This window comes from Plodia interpunctella, chromosome 5, assembly GCF_027563975.2.
Source record: "Plodia interpunctella isolate USDA-ARS_2022_Savannah chromosome 5, ilPloInte3.2, whole genome shotgun sequence".
NCBI lineage: Eukaryota > Metazoa > Arthropoda > Insecta > Lepidoptera > Pyralidae > Plodia > Plodia interpunctella.
Window position 1 is genome coordinate 11,450,853 of NC_071298.1, and position 17,597 is coordinate 11,468,449.

Sequence of the window (17,597 nt, forward strand, 5' to 3'; positions counted from 1 at the left end):
TTTGTGTAGCAGAATCATCCTGGTCGTCCTGTGTTTGTTTACTATTCTTATCTAGTCGACATTTAGTAACTTTAATACTTAAACCTAAAACCGAATGAGAATTTGATTATGTTGTTTTAATATCGTTTTTTATTGTTACAGGTACGTTCATTGGTTATCCTTGCAGTTTTGGTCAGGCACGTGCAGAAACTCATGTCTTAGAGTTCAAGTTCACGAGAACTAAATTTACATCATTGCCGGATGTATTTGTAATGAGATAACTGGTAATGAGATGAAATTATAATAAATTTTATTCACTACAAGGAAGGAAGAAGTAGAAACAATTTGTCAACCTTATCATGAGGAAGTCACCGCCATTGTTTTCCTGTTTCCTCCGAAATGCCTACGTCAAGTAAAATTATTACATAAGATGCTCTATGTAATTCGAATTTAAAACAATATATAGCCACTAAATACCGAACGTAACCTAGTCCAGAGCTGTGACGTCACGTCTATCCATCTGCGCGACACCCGATCTGCCCCGAACACATGTGTCTCCGACCTTGCTCCGATTCTGGCCGCAAAGCTATCAGGAGATACCCTGGGACGAAACCACGTAGGTCTGACAGATGAGTTTTTGAATTCCTCGCACATTGAGTTCCAATGTTGGATACAGCATTTACGGATAACTATTTAAAGGATAACAAGTCAAAACAAATATTACTTTTGAAAGCCGTAACTTCTTTCGGATCTTTTAATTATTTGAGTTTTAAAATCTATTTAATTTCCTTAACCCATTCTAGATGCTGAAAGATGATATAACCAATTAATTTATAAACTGCTAAATCTTTCAAGACTGAAATATTCCTCATAAATTATTTCAACTCTGTATAATTGGTTGAGCATGTAGATTCCCAATGCATGGAATTTCCTTTTATACAAAGCTCGGATATATTGTTTGAGCGGGATATACTAAACACGAATTACTGAGATAACTGCGCTCCAACCTAGATCAGCTTTATCAAATTCTTTTAGCATATTCAAACTAGTTTCTCAAAGGCTTTTAGCACAAATTCAGGCTCTAACGGAACACTGAATATCTCGCATATTTCACTGAACACGCGGCGCTAGCGTGTGATTAGTTAACTCTATCTTTCTCATCTGACCGTTTTTCCTGGTTCTTGTTCCCGGTTTTCTCCTCCACTTCACGGCATCCTTTGGTGGCAGACCATTGGAATACAAATAGACTAAATTTGGCGCTTCGATAAACACGTGGGTGGTACATTTTCTGTACTTTATTTTACAATTTTAATGCGTCCAGTAGATAATAGATAGAGACTAGACAACACATTCAAACACACATATGTCTCTGGTTTTTTGGCTGTATTGTGTATGTGTAGCAGTGCCAATGCAAACTTTATACATGTCTAATCTAATAGTGTGTGACAAAGCGATTTTTAATTTACAACGCCATTAAAAAACAAAGCGCAATGCATAATATTATCTCACAGTCCTCAAACTAAGTGCTCTGCGCACTATTTGGACATTCAGGAATGTGCCGATGATAAACTCGCACGATATTAACCAAGTGAGATAATAGCAGTAAAGGGTATTGGTATATCCTTGTTTGTAGTCTAAGAATCTAGTCTTTTCGCAGTCTAGTGACTTGACGCGGTGGCGGGTGGAAAAGTCCCAAGTTAACGCGTCCTTACCCGTTAATACAAAAATGTAGTAACATTTGAAGCAGAAGGGGTGATGGCGTGATATATCAAAAATTTTAGATACGAAGCCCTTCTCAGTCCCCCAGTAAGACAGTCACGGTCTGTAGGCCACATATAATGAGCCAAACCAAATTACTCACACAAAAAAATAATGTCACAGTCACTGCACTCAAACTACACAATAACTTGTCTACGCCAATCGCAGGTGGATTATTGTTTCTAGTGAGCAAATACATTTACTATGATGATAGTTAACACTTTAAAATTAGTTTAACACATCGAATGTATACGTATTAGGTCTACGACGGCCTTAACTACTGCAAATATATTTAAAAAAAAAAACCTCTATTTTTAATACTGGCTATACTATACCACAATCAGCTCTTGCTCTTTCTACGGCCATATTTACGATTAAGGGATCAATGCGTGCAAAAATCTTAGCTTTATTAAAATTATTAGATATGTGATTCTGGAATTTTGCACCATCACTTGCCTTGTCCAATAAGTTTGGCTTGAGATTCGGGGCTTTTTAGATTTACTTAAGTACAACAACGATTTATGTAATTCGTTGCTTACAATGTTTATTTTTTCTTTTATGTTTTATGCTTACACACTTTATTATGCAATACATTACATTATTACTCTTAAGCTCACAGTTATTCAATGTGAGGTCGTTAGGGACAGCTAAATAAAATGTAACAACACGATATCAGAAATTTCTGAGCTTCGGGACCTGCGACATGACGTCATTCGGCTGTGCCGTTGCTGTGACGTCACATGGCTTGTGACGTCACTGCCTTGCATACCTAGGTTTTGACTTTATATCCGTATAACCTAAAGTTTCTTACGGAAGGAAGAAAAAGTCCACCCTTCTAGAACTTTTTGTAAAATAACCTCTACTAAGACCTCATATCCCAGTGAGATTATTCTCCATTATGAGAATGTGTCTACAAAAATTCCTAGTTGTTCCGATTTCTCAATACATCGCTGTCGATATCGTATTTAGCACTATCTATCTATGAATCACCCGTTTGAATAGCAGTAGGCTGCTAACGTTATTACGTGTTGCTATAAATAGATAGTCAAACAGTTATTGAATGAAAAAATATTTATTTCCAACGTCTTCAGTTTTAGAAACACGCAGTTCAATAAACCTCATGAATAAATGGAAAACTAATGTTTTAAAGAGATCATTTTGAAAAATATCACGCAAGTGTAATTTTTACAATTTAACATCGACGTTAGTTTGAGTATAATTTTGGAAGCAAAATTTATCCCAGTTCCTCTTATTCAATATTCAACAGAGTTTTAATTTGACATGTTTTGGTTCAAGCATGTCCTGATGGTGCCATCAGTACTATAATATCTATAACATCTAGTATAATTTTGGAAGCAAAATTTATCCCAGTTCCTCTTATTCAATATTCAACAGAGTTTTAATTTGACATGTTTTGGTTCAAGCATGTCCTGATGGTGCCATCAGTACTATAATATCTATAACATCTAGTATAATTTTGGAAGCAAAATTTATCCCAGTTCCTCTTATTCAATATTCAACAGAGTTTTAATTTGACATGTTTTGGTTCAAGCATGTCCTGATGGTGCCATCAGTACTATAATATCTATAACATCTAGTATAATTTTGGAAGCAAAATTTATCCCAGTTCCTCTTATTCAATATTCAACAGAGTTTTAATTTGACATGTTTTGGTTCAAGCATGTCCTGATGGCACCATCAGGACATGCTTGAACCAAAACATGTCAAATTAAAACTTTTCGTCCATTTAATATTCGATCTTTTTTAGAATCGGTGTTCTGTGACATAAGTAGGATCCAAGTCTGGGACCTTTCGATTCAGAAGCGGGAGTCTTAACCATTGGACCATTGCGTGATAATAATAGCTTATATTATTACAAATTCTAAATTTGTGAAAACGTTATAAGGCTTATAACGTTTTATATCTAATTAGGTGAACCGTTACTCATTTAAGTAAATTAAGATATGAAGTCGGACCAGCGGCCATCTTTGTACGTTAGTCACTTGGACCGTGACCAGCAGGGCGCAGGCGCAGGGCCACCGGCCGTGCTTAGATGCTATCTCAGGAAACATTAAGTACATAGTGGTTTAAACAGGCCCTTATGCCGCCACAATAGACCTTGTAAAGAAAAACTGTATCAAGATGCATTGTTTACTTCGGCAGACAGAGAAAACGATTTGGTGTTCAAATTAAACATGTATGTTCAAAATTACCATGACCTGGGTTTTGTTCTGGTTATAAAATGAGTAAGAAACCGAAGTAGTAAACTCCGAAGAAGTACTTACTCCGTATTGCTTTAGCTCTGTCCTATTTCGTGTAAGATTGGCTATTGTTGCTTTTCTTGTGCATACTTTCTGGGCTTCCAAGATAGACATTTCCTAGTTTCTTCTGTTCTAAAAATCGTAAATACATTTGATTTTAGATATCTTTTTCTTCCTTGTTCAAGAATCACGATCTTTTGGGGTTTTGTCCACCAAGTACATTCTCGAGTATTATGTGCAGTAATCGCGCGTGTTGTATAAATAAGTTTTTATTTTATAACCAGTAGTTTGTAGCTTTGAGAAATGACTATAAATATAAAAATTGACGAGAAAAAGTGCCTGTGAAGGTCTAATTTCTGAATAAATGATTTGAATTTGAATATTGTGTTGTGCAATTAGTTAGTTAGATCATTTCTTTGTGTGTCGTTGACTTCGCCTGTATCCGGCATACACTAATTACGTTCTTATCTTGCGCAGTTTAGTTCGGAATTCAATGACAATTTGTAATGTAACTTATTCGGTTTTGATGTTACTTCGGTTTCCGGTTGCTAGCTGATTAATTCTTAGTATAGCACAAGGGTACACTTTTTTCCATTGATACTTTTTTTTTTTCATTCTTTCTATATATTTTGATCTATCTTTCTGAACGATTTCCTAATTACTTTTTAAGGCATAGAGCATCGGAGTCCAGGATCAGGTCTCTGTATTTCATCTATCGCTTGTCATTACGATTTTCCCGGGTTTCACCCATATATTACCATATTTCTTGTAAATAAATAATTTTGGTACCTACTTTCCTTTGATAAAAAAATTCCACCATAGTTAAAGACTTGGCATTTGTCCTTACGTTACCCTTCACTCTTATGAATGGAATTTTTACCTTCTGAATTGAGGACTGGGTACATGTCGCGTGACTTTGGTCTTCAAAGGGCAGATTAGAGTTGTGAGGTCGAAAGTTCGTTATCATTGCTTAGCGGACGGAAGTGCGTGCGCCGTACCAGAAGGCCTTACCACGAAACATAAAACACGTAGCACGTTACTTACGACCACATGCTGTCTCTTTTTCCCATATACGCATCGTGTAAAAAAAAGAGACGGACGCAATGACGTGCTGCGTGTTTTATGCTTCATGGTGGTACCCCAGGTTGTGTCACAATCACACATTACATGTTTGTCATACGCAAATTCGCGTCCGCTTGGGTAAACCTTTTCGAGAAATTCTGTAACGAAGTGTCTGTGATTTAGTTATCATAGATGTTTTTTTTTTATTGACAAGACTTTATATTTACCCGTTAATTCTGACATAACAATGACACTCGGAACATTCTAACTAAATTTACGATTTTGGATAAGTTAGACTTAGTTTTAGTGATGTTAGTACCGCAGTTTCTTGGCCATTTTCTCCTTAAAAACGGTAGGTAGTAAAGTTTATAGTTTTTACATCGAAAAAATGATATTTTGTACAATAGCTTTATAGTAATGCCCCGGTGTACGTGACCCAACGACACAGATCGTAAGCAAACGTTAGTAGTAGGTGACCTCAATGCGAGTCCAAACACTGCCCTTTGATATTATTTGAATGAAATATCCCTTCCGGCAATATTATTCTGTTAATAGGCTTTGTAGGTATGTTGCTTTGGGCGTACAGGACAGAATCAAAATTTATCGACTATTTCGGCCATATTGCTTGGATTGGCTACTTTGGGGTTAACTCAATTTGTGTGATTTGTCCATGTATGTTTATTTATTTATCCCCAAATATCAACATTTTTATCCTAAAATCACCATATAAACGTTTTGATATCAGAAAGACACATTAATCATGTGCCAGGCATAGAGCAGTCCCTGGACAATTTGAGCTAGTTTCCAAAGTCGTTCCCCATTGGCGAGCACATTTTGAACCGTCAATTTCCAACTATCGAGATGTGGAACTTGGGCTAGGTTTTGATCGTCTGGAACATTTGGTGCGACAGCTCATCGGTGACAACAATTTTGTTTCAACACTGTATAGGAACGAAGTTATGTATGATTCTGAGGGCGTCCAATCGCAACTTTATAACACACAAGAAAATGACTTTTTAATTTTAGCTGCTGGGACAAGCGTGCTTGTCGATCTGTATTGTTTTTACATGTGTATCGACATTTGTCATAATTCTAAAATCCGGAATATCGTTGCTACTCATGACGTTTGTGGATAAAAAGTCGAGGAGAAAGAAGAAAACAAAGTTTGTTGGCAATATGGAAGTGGCTGCTAATCTTGACCGCTGGCACAACATCAAACAAATATAATTAGCTGTCAAAACAATGATTAAGTACGCATATTGGTTAATAGTTCTGTACTGGAAACAGACCACTCAATGGGGATTCAAATAATTTTAATCATTAGATGAGTCGACGTATTTGGATAACACAGAAATGTATTTCAGACATCTTCGTCTGCTAGTTGGACAATAATTAGGACGGCTAAATACAGAGATCGAAAGGTGTTCTATCTATACCTAGAAGACGATCTCGGAAGGCTGATGATGCAATGTTCCCAAATGGGTTTCTTCCGTCTATTTGTACAGACTTTAATTAAGATAGAAGTCAATTGTTTTATACTTTACTAGCGGCCCGTACCGGCTACGCTCGGTTAAAACCATAATAAATTTTACACGTAAACCTTCCCCAGGAATCACGCTATCTATAAAAAGACCCCACATCAAAATCCGTTGCGTAGTTTTAAAGATCTAAGCATGCATACGGACAGACATTGGGAAGCGACTATGTTTTATGCCAGGTATGATTTATATTATTATAATAGTCGTAATACAAATATAAAATTTAGCCCCTTCGCACATGGCGTCGTATCGTAAGCGTATCGTAGAACGCGCGTAGATACGAGCAGGAACATGTTCAAACAAGTCCGCACATAAGGCGGTGTTGCAGCGTATCGTATGCGGTGTTCAGTGTGATTACGATAGTCGTAGCGTACTGGCGTAAAAAAGGAAGCGACAAAAATATTTTTTTGTAACGAATACTGCAAAAGTTACAAAATTTGTGAGCCTAATCGAAACATTTTCTTGCCTATATAATCATTCATTAAGTGATTACTCTAGGATAATTTGCAGTACAAATTGGTACACGGCCGACGGGTGCCAAAGAAGTGTGTCAGAAAGAGTAATTGAAACTGCACATACAACACTCGAGGGACTCGTAAACACGTGTGCCACACTAGGACTCATTCCACTTTCATGATAACTAACTTTTAGCCGCGGTTTCGTTTCCTGTAATGCACTTTACATTACGCTCAAACGCTTTAAACGCTTATCCTGCAAATCCTGTATATTTTGCAAGAAACGGCATAATCCCGCGATCGCGTAGGGTTGTAGCTTGATAATATTTTTACATTAATTTTTATTGAAATATTAAGTTTCGATTAGAAATTCCATTATGAACAGAAAAACGCCAGGAATGTTTGGCGTTTTTCTTTGGAAAGCTATGTTTATCTTAGCTATGGCGATGCTTTTTTTGTTTTTCAGATATATATTTCATTTAGCTGAAATTTCTCGCGGTTAGACGAATGATATTTGAAGACTTTGTTTAATGGTCAGAGTGTTATATGAGTAAATTATGCCTGAATGGGTACATACACACCTCGACGACCTCGGTGGCGCAGTGGTAAAGTGCTTGCTTCTGAACCGGAGCCTCTAGTTCCCTCTAGAACCCGGGAACTCTAGTTCCCGGGTTCGATCCCCGGTCGGTTCATGATGAAAAATGTTCTTTTTCTGATTGGCCCGGGTCTTGGATGTTTATAAAATATAGTATCGTTGAGTTAGTATCCCATAACACAAGTCTCTAACTTACTTTGGGGCTCGCTCAATCTGTGTGATTTGTCCTAATATATTTGTTTATTTATACACAATTATAAATCGGTAGTACTTCATGCATCGCATCAAGTAGACAAGCGAATTAATTCACTGAACATCAACATAAAATGACTAGGTAGTCTGTACATGTAGTACCAGCTGGCAACCCTGGCAGATGTGTCATGTGTTTTGTTTTGCTCGTCAACGGTTTCCCACGCTCGCGGCGCTAGACGTGTGTTTGTGTTGATAAAGCGCTAATTACTCCTAAAAATATAATAAAATAGTAAAAAAAAATTGTCTGTACATTTAGTATTTTTGACTAAAATGGATAGATGGACACTTAAAAAAAATAAATTTATGTCTTTCTGTCTATATGTATGATCAGACCTTTATCTTCGAAAGTACTGAACCGATTTACTTAAAACTTTCACCAATTGCTTTGTTTTAACTCAGCAAAGCATTTACAGTTTGTTTTCTTAAAATCTGTTCATTAAAAACAAGTTATCATCATTTGAATGAACTCAAGGCATGTGTTTGCCTGCAAACGAAGAAAAAACTGTTCCCGAGGGCATTTAAGCGGGGGAAGCCGCAGGTCATCTAGCGCTAACTATACGTAGGTTTTATTATTCATGCTTATTGCCTCACTTGAGATTTCTCTTCCATCTTCGCATGTTCCCTTACCTGTTGCATTCCGGGCTGTGACGCCGCGAAGCCCAGGATCAGCTTAAAAACGCGACCACACAACCATGGAGCACAGACACGAGTGCTTCCCGTGCAGATGGCAGATACTGAATTTCCACTTCAATGATTCTTAGAGATATCTTTATTTGAATGTCTTTGCGTGATTTGTGTGAGTTTCATTCCGTGGTTTCATTCCAGCGACAAGAGTTGCTATAAAAGAAATTAGTTTAAAATGTCACGCTTGCGGTAGAAGTCTAATAAAAATGTTTTTCTTTTATAAAACTTTTATCTTCTTCTTGGAGACTGTTCGCGATCTCGGCGACTTATGTAGATGCCGGGGCTTCGGGGCTAATCGCCATTTCAACTAGCTTATCGCAGGCTCAGACAGTTCTCAGTGTTCCTCTTCTTAAAGTCCTGTACTATTTCATTTCATATTGATGTACTTTTCCCAACGTTTGAGTTAGGTAAATCGTTTGTGTTTTTTTTTAAATTTCATGGCTCCATCGTTCGTTAAGGCTTTCGATGAAAGTTCTGACTTTTACAGACAGGAGGCCGTTAAGTTATGTTCATGAAAATTTAAATTAACTATTTTATAAATGTACCCTTTGTGCAAAAGTAGGTATGCCGACGTCGCATCTATTATTATTATTTTGCTTCCGACTGCAAATCCAATAAAGCGGGATATTACTTACTGTGCCGCGTGGCAACGCGAGACAGTAAATTTTGGAATAAAAAATCGGAATGTCGCAACGCTTCAAGACACGGATCTACTTACTAAACCTATTTTATTTGTCACTATAATTCTGTTTGCATTCGTCTAAAATAGAAAAAGATCATCATCACATCACAGTATAATAAAGAGGTACACGCCTGCGCAACAAATCATTTTTATTCAACAATTTCGTGGAAAGAAAACTATTAGAAACATTTCATTTGTCAAGATCATATCAGAAAACCCTTTCTAGGGCCTGAGCTAACATCGCCAGCTTGCTTAGTGACGCGCAAATAAAATGTTAGCATCGTTTTATTAATCCAATTCCAAAAATCGTCGGTCTGGATCACGTGATATCACGCGAATATTCTTGGAACACTACATTGTTTTGATCTAGGTCTTAATCATAGCTAAAACTGGCATCATCTAATTGAATCAATTCGGCTACAACATTATTTGAAATAATGTTTAGTGAATGCGTCTTCATACGACAAATAGAATCCCGTGTCTGATACGTATGTTTATTCGGAACTAACCATTGTCCGCTTCTTTTCACGTTTATTAATATTAGTATCGATGTGGTCTCCTCCTTACAGACGTATTTCTCATCCTCAGGGTCACGTCCCACTTGACCACGGTCATTAAGTGGAATGAAACACACGACTCTCTAGGCAATATTTGCTATTGCCACGTTACGTGATACGTTAGGTGATAAATTATCACTCGGTTTCCTCACGATGTTTTCCTTCACCGAAAGCGAATTGTGGTCTATGAAAACATGATTCAGATTGGTATATAAACTCCTGACACAAGTGGGATTCGAACCAGGCGAACTGTCTTAACCACTGGACCACCACCGTTTCAAACTTCGATGTGGGCTAGACAGTGACATTTAAATAAAATAGGAGCTTAAGAGCAGAAAACTGACTTACCTGAGGACAGCAATGGATTTGGAAGATTTCGGTAATAATGGCGAGCGATAGCGATGACAAGTCATATTTCTAAAATACTCTCTCACACCCAGAACACATTACGTGTCTGCTAAGAACAAATGCAAGTCTCGACAGAAGGTTAGCATTAGCCCACCACTGGAGACCAAAGTAGGTAAATGGCGGAGAAAGAGTGCGCGAGGCTATTAGCTGCGTCTTGGCGCAAAATGTCCTTTTCTCATAATGTCTAATTCTCAATTTTCTCAGTTTTTGATGATAATTTGGATAAGCAATTAATTCAGTTTTTTTTTTTTATTAAAAGGACATTATGAGAAAAGATCCTTATGAGAAAATAAGGCCATTATAAGAAAAGGACATTTTGAGAAAGGACATTGTAAGAAAATGACGTTTTGCGCCAAGACGGCATTAGCTGGATAGCTCGTTACATGAGTTGGTTGTTTTTTTAGTCTAAGATAAGTAAACGTAAATGCGTAATAAATAAATCGTGCGATGTCCTCTTGTGTTAAAGTCAAAGCGTTCAGTCAAAGCGAACAGAAAGCATTTATAGAAAACAAACAATGGTATATAGTTCGGGAGCCATGCGCCATTTGAAACATAATATTAATTCTCTGATGTATTGTTTCCAGGGAGGAGGTGTGCAACCACACGGTGCGGTGGAACGCCGGCTTTGAGTTCCCGTGCAAGATGTGCGCCAACGCGAACACCGGGGTCCTGGAGCCCGCGCTGATGCGGGTCTCTGTGCGCAAGGAGTGCAAGGGTCAGATACATAGATTCCTTTTACAATATTCCTTCTCAGTTTGCTCGTGGTGGATTGCGCCAGCTTCTCATTAAAAGTTTTTCTCTCTCTCTCTCTTGCTCATCTTCCGAAAATGAGAAAGAGAGAAAGAAAGAGAGATCGCGATTTCCTTCCCAGTTGTATTTGAACCGTGAAGCCCGCGGTCAGCGTAAAAATGAAACCTTACAATTTTGAAGATTAGTCTCCTCTTAGTCGCCTCATACAATATCCTGTGATATGGAGTGGTCCTATTGTAGGGCTAAACCACACGCCAATAGCAAGTCAAAGAAAATTAGAAGCAATTAAGGCGACGCTTCTTCGTCACCTGCGCTATATCAACTGTATGATAGTTGAATAAATTTTAAATTAAATGTGCGTTGTGTTCCAGGTGGCCGCTCGTACCAGAAGCTGGGCTTCTGCGACGTGAACCTGGCGGAGCTGGCCGGCGCGGGCGAGAGCACGCGCAGGTTCCTGCTGGAGGGGTACGACAAGACCGGCCGCAGGCAGGACAACTCCGTGCTGCGGCTGCGCATCAAGATGAGCATGGTGTCGGGAGACCCGCTCTTCAAAGTGTGAGTCAAATATCTGTTACTTACTTCGCTGGTTCAGGGAGCTGAACAGGATCTTGGCCTCTGATACCAGTTTTCCATTATTCATACCCTAATGGCTAATGGGAAACGTTACGAAACCGATACAGTTAACAGTTATGTTGTTAACCTAGCTTTTTCTTGCTAGTTATAAAATCAAAATCAAATCATTTATTCAGAAATTAGGCCTTCACAGGCAATTTTTCACGTCATATTCTAAATTAAATAATGTTTACCAAAGCTACAAACTACTAGCATTTCGGACCGACCACTGCTGAGAAGAAATGCCGATGCCTATATATATATATATAGTGCAATGATATGTGTGAAGGTTCCATAGAGTTGATACGTTGCTGCCGATTGCTAACCGTAAGGTTACTTTGTGTCGGAGTCGGTAGATCAGGTTTGTTTTCACATTGTCCTAAACAAAGCGAATGATCGTTACGAACTTTATACAATTCTTTTTTCAGTCAGGGTTTCAATTTTCAAAACTAAACAATGCCCTATGGCATTAAATGCACCAGTTGTTAACTATTTAATTTGTGTAATAAAGTTGAAATATATAACGCAAGTGTAGCTTGAATATTGACGGGCACCATCGCGTTGCAGCCCCGAGCGCAAGCAGGAGCTGCCGGAGAAGACGGGCGGCGACAGCGGGTCGGAGAGCGCAGCCGGCGTCGCCGACGACGACTGCGGCTCCTCCACCGCCAGCTCGGGCTTCGGCTCGCTCACCAAGCGGACCTACGGTACTGCTTCGCATCGTGACAAGATCTTGTGCCTGCTTTGAGGCCTTTGGACTTTGCTGCTCCTAGAAGTCCTTGCCATATCGTAGTCGGTGCTTTTCCTCGACCTCGATGTCCAGGAACGTGACCCAGCGGGATGAGCTTCTTAATGCTGTCAGGTTTACGACAAAGAATATGAGAAGACGCTGAAGACGTAGAGAGAGACGGGTAGTGTAGTGTGAACACAAACACAAATCTGAATGGAATACAATTAGTGGACTCATTTGAAGGCAACGCTTGGTGAAGGTAGCTCCAGGTGGAATAAGAATGTCTGTAAGCACAATAGAATGACAATAATTTTAATGAGGCCGGTCATTTCTGTAAGGCCTGTGCAGATGTGCATAGTCAATAGTCAAATTATAGTTTTAACAATTTGTAACAATTATTTTAAATTATTATGTTTACTAATAGCCAGTACGTTAAATTGTTACCAAAACTTCATTGCTCAGCAAAATCTAACATAAAGAATTTTTATTATATGATGTTGTCACTTAAAAGTAATTTACAGATGGGACGTTTGTGCTAAAGTGCTATTACAATTGCAGAGGGCGCTGCACCCGCGGCGCCGCCGGCGGAGCCCGCGCCGGACTGCGACGAGGGCCCGCCGCCCGCTCTGGTGGCCGAGCCCCCAGGTGAGGCTGCAACTTTAATTTCTTATCGACTTTATTATTGTTGACGCTGGTCTGTCTCTGAGCGTTTTCTCGATTACGATTCGATTCGATCTTAGCGTCGGAGCCCATTATTAACATTGGTGTCTGATTGTATTCAAGTCGTTAAGTTTTTTACGACTACCTGCTGACATCTAATGCATTATTGTGATAAAACTGATGGCGCACCTAGAATCGGCTCCCAACGAGGGAACTCCTCAACAGTTTACTGATCGTCAATGATATTTTTTGTTACGAATTGAACGCAACAATATCATTCCGACGAAAACAAAAGCTTGTGGCAAAAATTGCGTTATAAAATAACTTGTGTTAATCAAATACTCGTATGTATTTTAGTTTGTATGGTGTGAAATGGTATTAATTAAATATGATGTTATGTCGGTCAGTGTCGGGCGCGTGCGCGCACTCGCACTCGCGCAACTCCTCCAACACGTCGGGCGACATGAGCAGCAAGGTTGGTTTGAAATTATTTTATTATTACTATTGAGAAACATTGTTAACTTTTTCCTGTTCTTTACAGGAAATAATTAACAATGACGGACTTATGTCATGATAATGATATACTTTTATTACATCCATTAGTTATTATGGTTTTTGGATGAATACTATATAATGAAGTTGACGTGAAAAAATTACTGTGACTCCGTGGAGATCTAGTGTTTCAAATGCTTTGTTTTTGACATATCGACCTTTGTACTATATTATCTCTCTTATCTTTTCTCGTATTCGAAGCTGAGACAACTTTAAGCTCGGAATCAGTGTTAAAATTTTGAAGACTGCTGTTTACGATTGTCCGCCATTTTGACGTCATATAATGCTATTGTTGTATATCAGTTGTAAAAGCTGTGTCCCTTAATCGCCTTGTTCGACAATTAAATTATATGAAGTGGTCCTATTCTAGGATGGAACCACACAGCTTTGTAATGTTTTCATGCCAGAATAGCTTTCCATTATTGTTTTTTTTTAATAATATATCAGTCTAAAAGTAAACATGTTATATGATTGTGATCCAGTTGTCATATTAAAAACACAATTAACCAACAAAATGTATGAGAATTGAGGTAGCCAGTTGTTTTGGCACCGATCGCGAGTGTATACAGTGTAGAGTACAGCAAGGCGTCCTGTGCCCGCAGGCGAGCGGCTACGGCAGCTCGTCGGCCGCGTCCGCGCACTCGCGCCAGAGCTCCGACGGCGACGCTGCGCACGCGCTGCACAACAGGTACGCTACACTACACTACACTACACTACACTCTACACTCTACGCTACACGTTTACAGTGTCCTTGTTCTCCTTCAATCTTTTATTGATACATTGAGTTGGTAAGGAATAGAATGTAGTGGACATAACTAATACTGTGCCAATGTATATCTACTGGGGAAAAGGTGATAGAACAAATTAACTGAAACTATTTTTGTTTCCAATAATATTAGATTTACCTCGCAATGCTAAGATACACATTATTTTAGACATTTTTTAGGAATATAAATACGTCTATAGATTAAAATGTCGACTCAGAATCTACAAATCGATATTGTAACATCACTTCGCTCGTGCAACGGCACTAAATGTCACTTTCACTTATAGTAACGCTTTAGAATTTCCCCATTTTTTAAAAAGAATTACAAGTATTTCCAACTTAACATGTTCACTTGCATGTCGATGAGGAAATGTCATACAATTTTCATGATTTATTAAAGAATTAAATCATAACAAACTTGCTGCACCGCACGCGCCCTAAAAAAACAACGTTCATTGAAAAATAAGCTTTAAAGCGACTTCTGTAGACATATTTTAAATTGACAACACGAGAGCTGTCAGCACGCAGTCCGCCTGTTGTCAACCTGCAGTATATCTCCAGTCTCCGCTCATATTTCTATTAATATAATTTTATCTGGTAGGAGATGTGTCGTCTAAATCTGCCAAGATCTTAAATAAATAAAGAATTGTATGATATTTTTTCTAGAATATTGTCAACAAAGTCTCGGCACATGCAACTGTAATTATTAACCCAGCGATGTGTCCGTCACAAGTTCTTGTTTTAATAATACATAAATATATTAGCGGAGTATGCGGTGGTCAGGTTAAAAGGTTAATCGTCTTTAAATATACGGTGCATAGAGAAATGGCTGTACAGCGCATCAGAGGGAATTATGACTAGCCTCCAAAATTTTCATTTTGTTCCCAGTTATTTTTCTAGACATTGAAGTCCCACTGCGGTGCAAAAGTTTCCCCAAATTCTGCCCAGTTATTTTATGTTGTTTTTATTTCTCATTTGTTTTGACATTGGCCTATGGTTCTTGCCCAGGGCTCTGTCTATCCTGTGAAGGTCATGATTCTACAAGGTTAGTCTGAGAGAGAATATTTGACCTAAGGTTTTCAAAATTTTCAACAATTTGATAATGATATTTTTATGGATAAATTTATCCTGTGTTATATGATGTTTTAGTCTTCTTTTGTTCAGAGTTAATGGCTACTAAATATATATAACCGTGAAGCTACTAAATATATTGGTGCTGTAGCCTAGCACTAAATATTAGTGCTGTAGCCTAGCACTAATATATTAGTGCTGTAGCCTAGCACTAATATATTAGTGCTGTAGCCTAGCACTAATATATTAGTGCTGTAGCCTAGCACTAATATATTAGTGCTGTAGCCTAGCACTAATATATTAGTGCTGTAGCCTAGCACTAATATATTAGCACTAGCACTAATATATTAGCACGGTGTATAGATTGGATATATTTATTAATCTTCAACGAATTTGATATTGGACATATTAAATTATGTCTTCAAAAATTGTTTATAGAGCTTCATCATGTTTAGGGACCTCTGTGAAACCTGTCTCGACTAACTTTGTACATCGCTTTATTAATTTATTTTTGTTTGCCCGCGCCCGCTCAGCGCCCGCCTCGAGCGCGTCACCACCACCACTACCTCTCTCTACATCAAGGGGAAACAAAGCAGATCCCTCGCCAAACTGCTTCTAGAGAAAACCGTAGTCAACGAAACGTCAGACGTCTTCCTGTCGCCCGACGTGACATTGACAGGTGTCCCAGACGTCATTCCCAGAAACGCTCTGTCGCCGAAGTCTCCCGCCTCCGATGAATACACTACACCAGATTCAACGTTGATTGAGAACGGACACGAGAATTCTTTCGCGATGCCGACATACTTCGACCAGAAGAGACGCGCGGCCGCGAACGCTTTCAAAGAAGCCGTCCAGCCGCTCACCAACTTTCAGATATTCAAACAGAAATCCCTAAACACCATCCCAGCGTTGTTAGAAAAGAATAAGAAAAACGAGGAATTGTTTAATAACTTCCCGTTCTTGACGCCATTGGCGCATAGAAAGAGTTCGCTGATATCGAACGCGACGAGACTGTCTGGGTGTATAGAAGACGAATTTTATTGTATACCGTCTGACCCGGAAGCGGAGACTGGGTCGACAGAATGTGTGGACGTCAGACATCGGTTAGGCAGTAGGAGTTCTGAGCAGGTGTTCACTTCCACGCCCAAGGGCGAGTCGTTGAGGCACAGCTATACGGATCGAAGGTGAGTCGGCCGCAAGCAAATACCAGCTACTAACTGGGAGCGGGTGCGGGATGATCGTCTTTGTCTCTTACTGTCCTGTCCTGTCCTTGTGCTAGTAATATTATTTATGATCAAGAGTTTAGCTAACAATATGGAATTTCTTTGTGGTTTTTGTAGATTTTAAGTAATAAATAATATTATATTATGTTTAAAATTACAATGCAAATGATTCGCAAAAATAGGTCGCCTTATACTGTGATATACACTTCACACTTCAATATTAGTCCAGTGCAATGGTTTCAGCGCTATATTACAATAATATACAATGAAATATAATATTTTTCATTATTTTATTAAATGACTAATTTTGTTTATTTGATATTTCTAAATTATAATACATAATAGTCTAGTGGCAGGATCGCCATGTAATATGAGTGTGTTTGCAGAGATAAATGATATTATGACTGCCAATAATACATTTATTTAATGATATACTACTTTGATATTATATAGAGAACGATCACGTGTAACAATATTTACAGCAATACGAGTTATGACAAAGGATTAGTTTCTGAATATAAATGTGGTGGCAGACGGCTGGGGCGGAGCGGCGAAGCGGCGGAGCGGCGGCCGGGCGCGGCGTCGCGGGAGCCCCGCCCCGCGCTGTCAGTGACGCACACACACACACACACACACACGCGCCGCGGTGACGCCACATACCCCACACTCTTACCTTAAGAAGCATAGAGAGAGCTTATAATATTTAGAGAAATACTCATATTTCTCTCTTCAGAGACACATTCTCTCATTACAAAAAAGATCTAACAAAATTTTTGTATACTATCTAAATTCTTCCACATTCATAATTTCAGAATTAGCACTGAAATATATTGGTAACGAGGGCACTGGTATCACCGCTGCGATCGGAGACGTGGGGCTCTAGATGTTGTATCGTGTCGGTGTTGCGTCTAGGCTTATTATTTTTATTTTCGTGTCCAATTTTTTCATTGTTACGAAATATTTTTAAACGTCATTTTTAGTTCGCGCCTTATGTGTGTGTTAGTG

The 17,597-nt window shown here is 38.7% G+C and overlaps 1 protein-coding gene across 4 annotated transcripts in view; it reads left to right on the forward strand.

Annotated features, from left to right (window-relative positions):
• The window catches only part of LOC128670377 (uncharacterized protein), an 86,055-nt gene that overhangs the window by 63,525 nt on the left and 4,933 nt on the right, over window positions 1–17,597 (forward strand). Inside the window, exons 4-11 of one of the 4 annotated variants that reach the window (XM_053745998.1) lie at window positions 10,816–10,946; window positions 11,353–11,536; window positions 12,161–12,297; window positions 12,879–12,965; window positions 13,388–13,455; window positions 14,135–14,220; window positions 15,903–16,553; window positions 17,126–17,197. In XM_053745998.1, the coding sequence (XP_053601973.1) occupies window positions 10,816–10,946; window positions 11,353–11,536; window positions 12,161–12,297; window positions 12,879–12,965; window positions 13,388–13,455; window positions 14,135–14,220; window positions 15,903–16,553; window positions 17,126–17,197 (1,416 nt within the window). The remainder of the gene's footprint in view (window positions 1–10,815; window positions 10,947–11,352; window positions 11,537–12,160; window positions 12,298–12,878; window positions 12,966–13,387; window positions 13,456–14,134; window positions 14,221–15,902; window positions 16,554–17,125; window positions 17,198–17,597) is intronic. The other 3 variants (XM_053745999.1, XM_053746000.1, XM_053746001.1) reach the window with 3 other exon arrangements.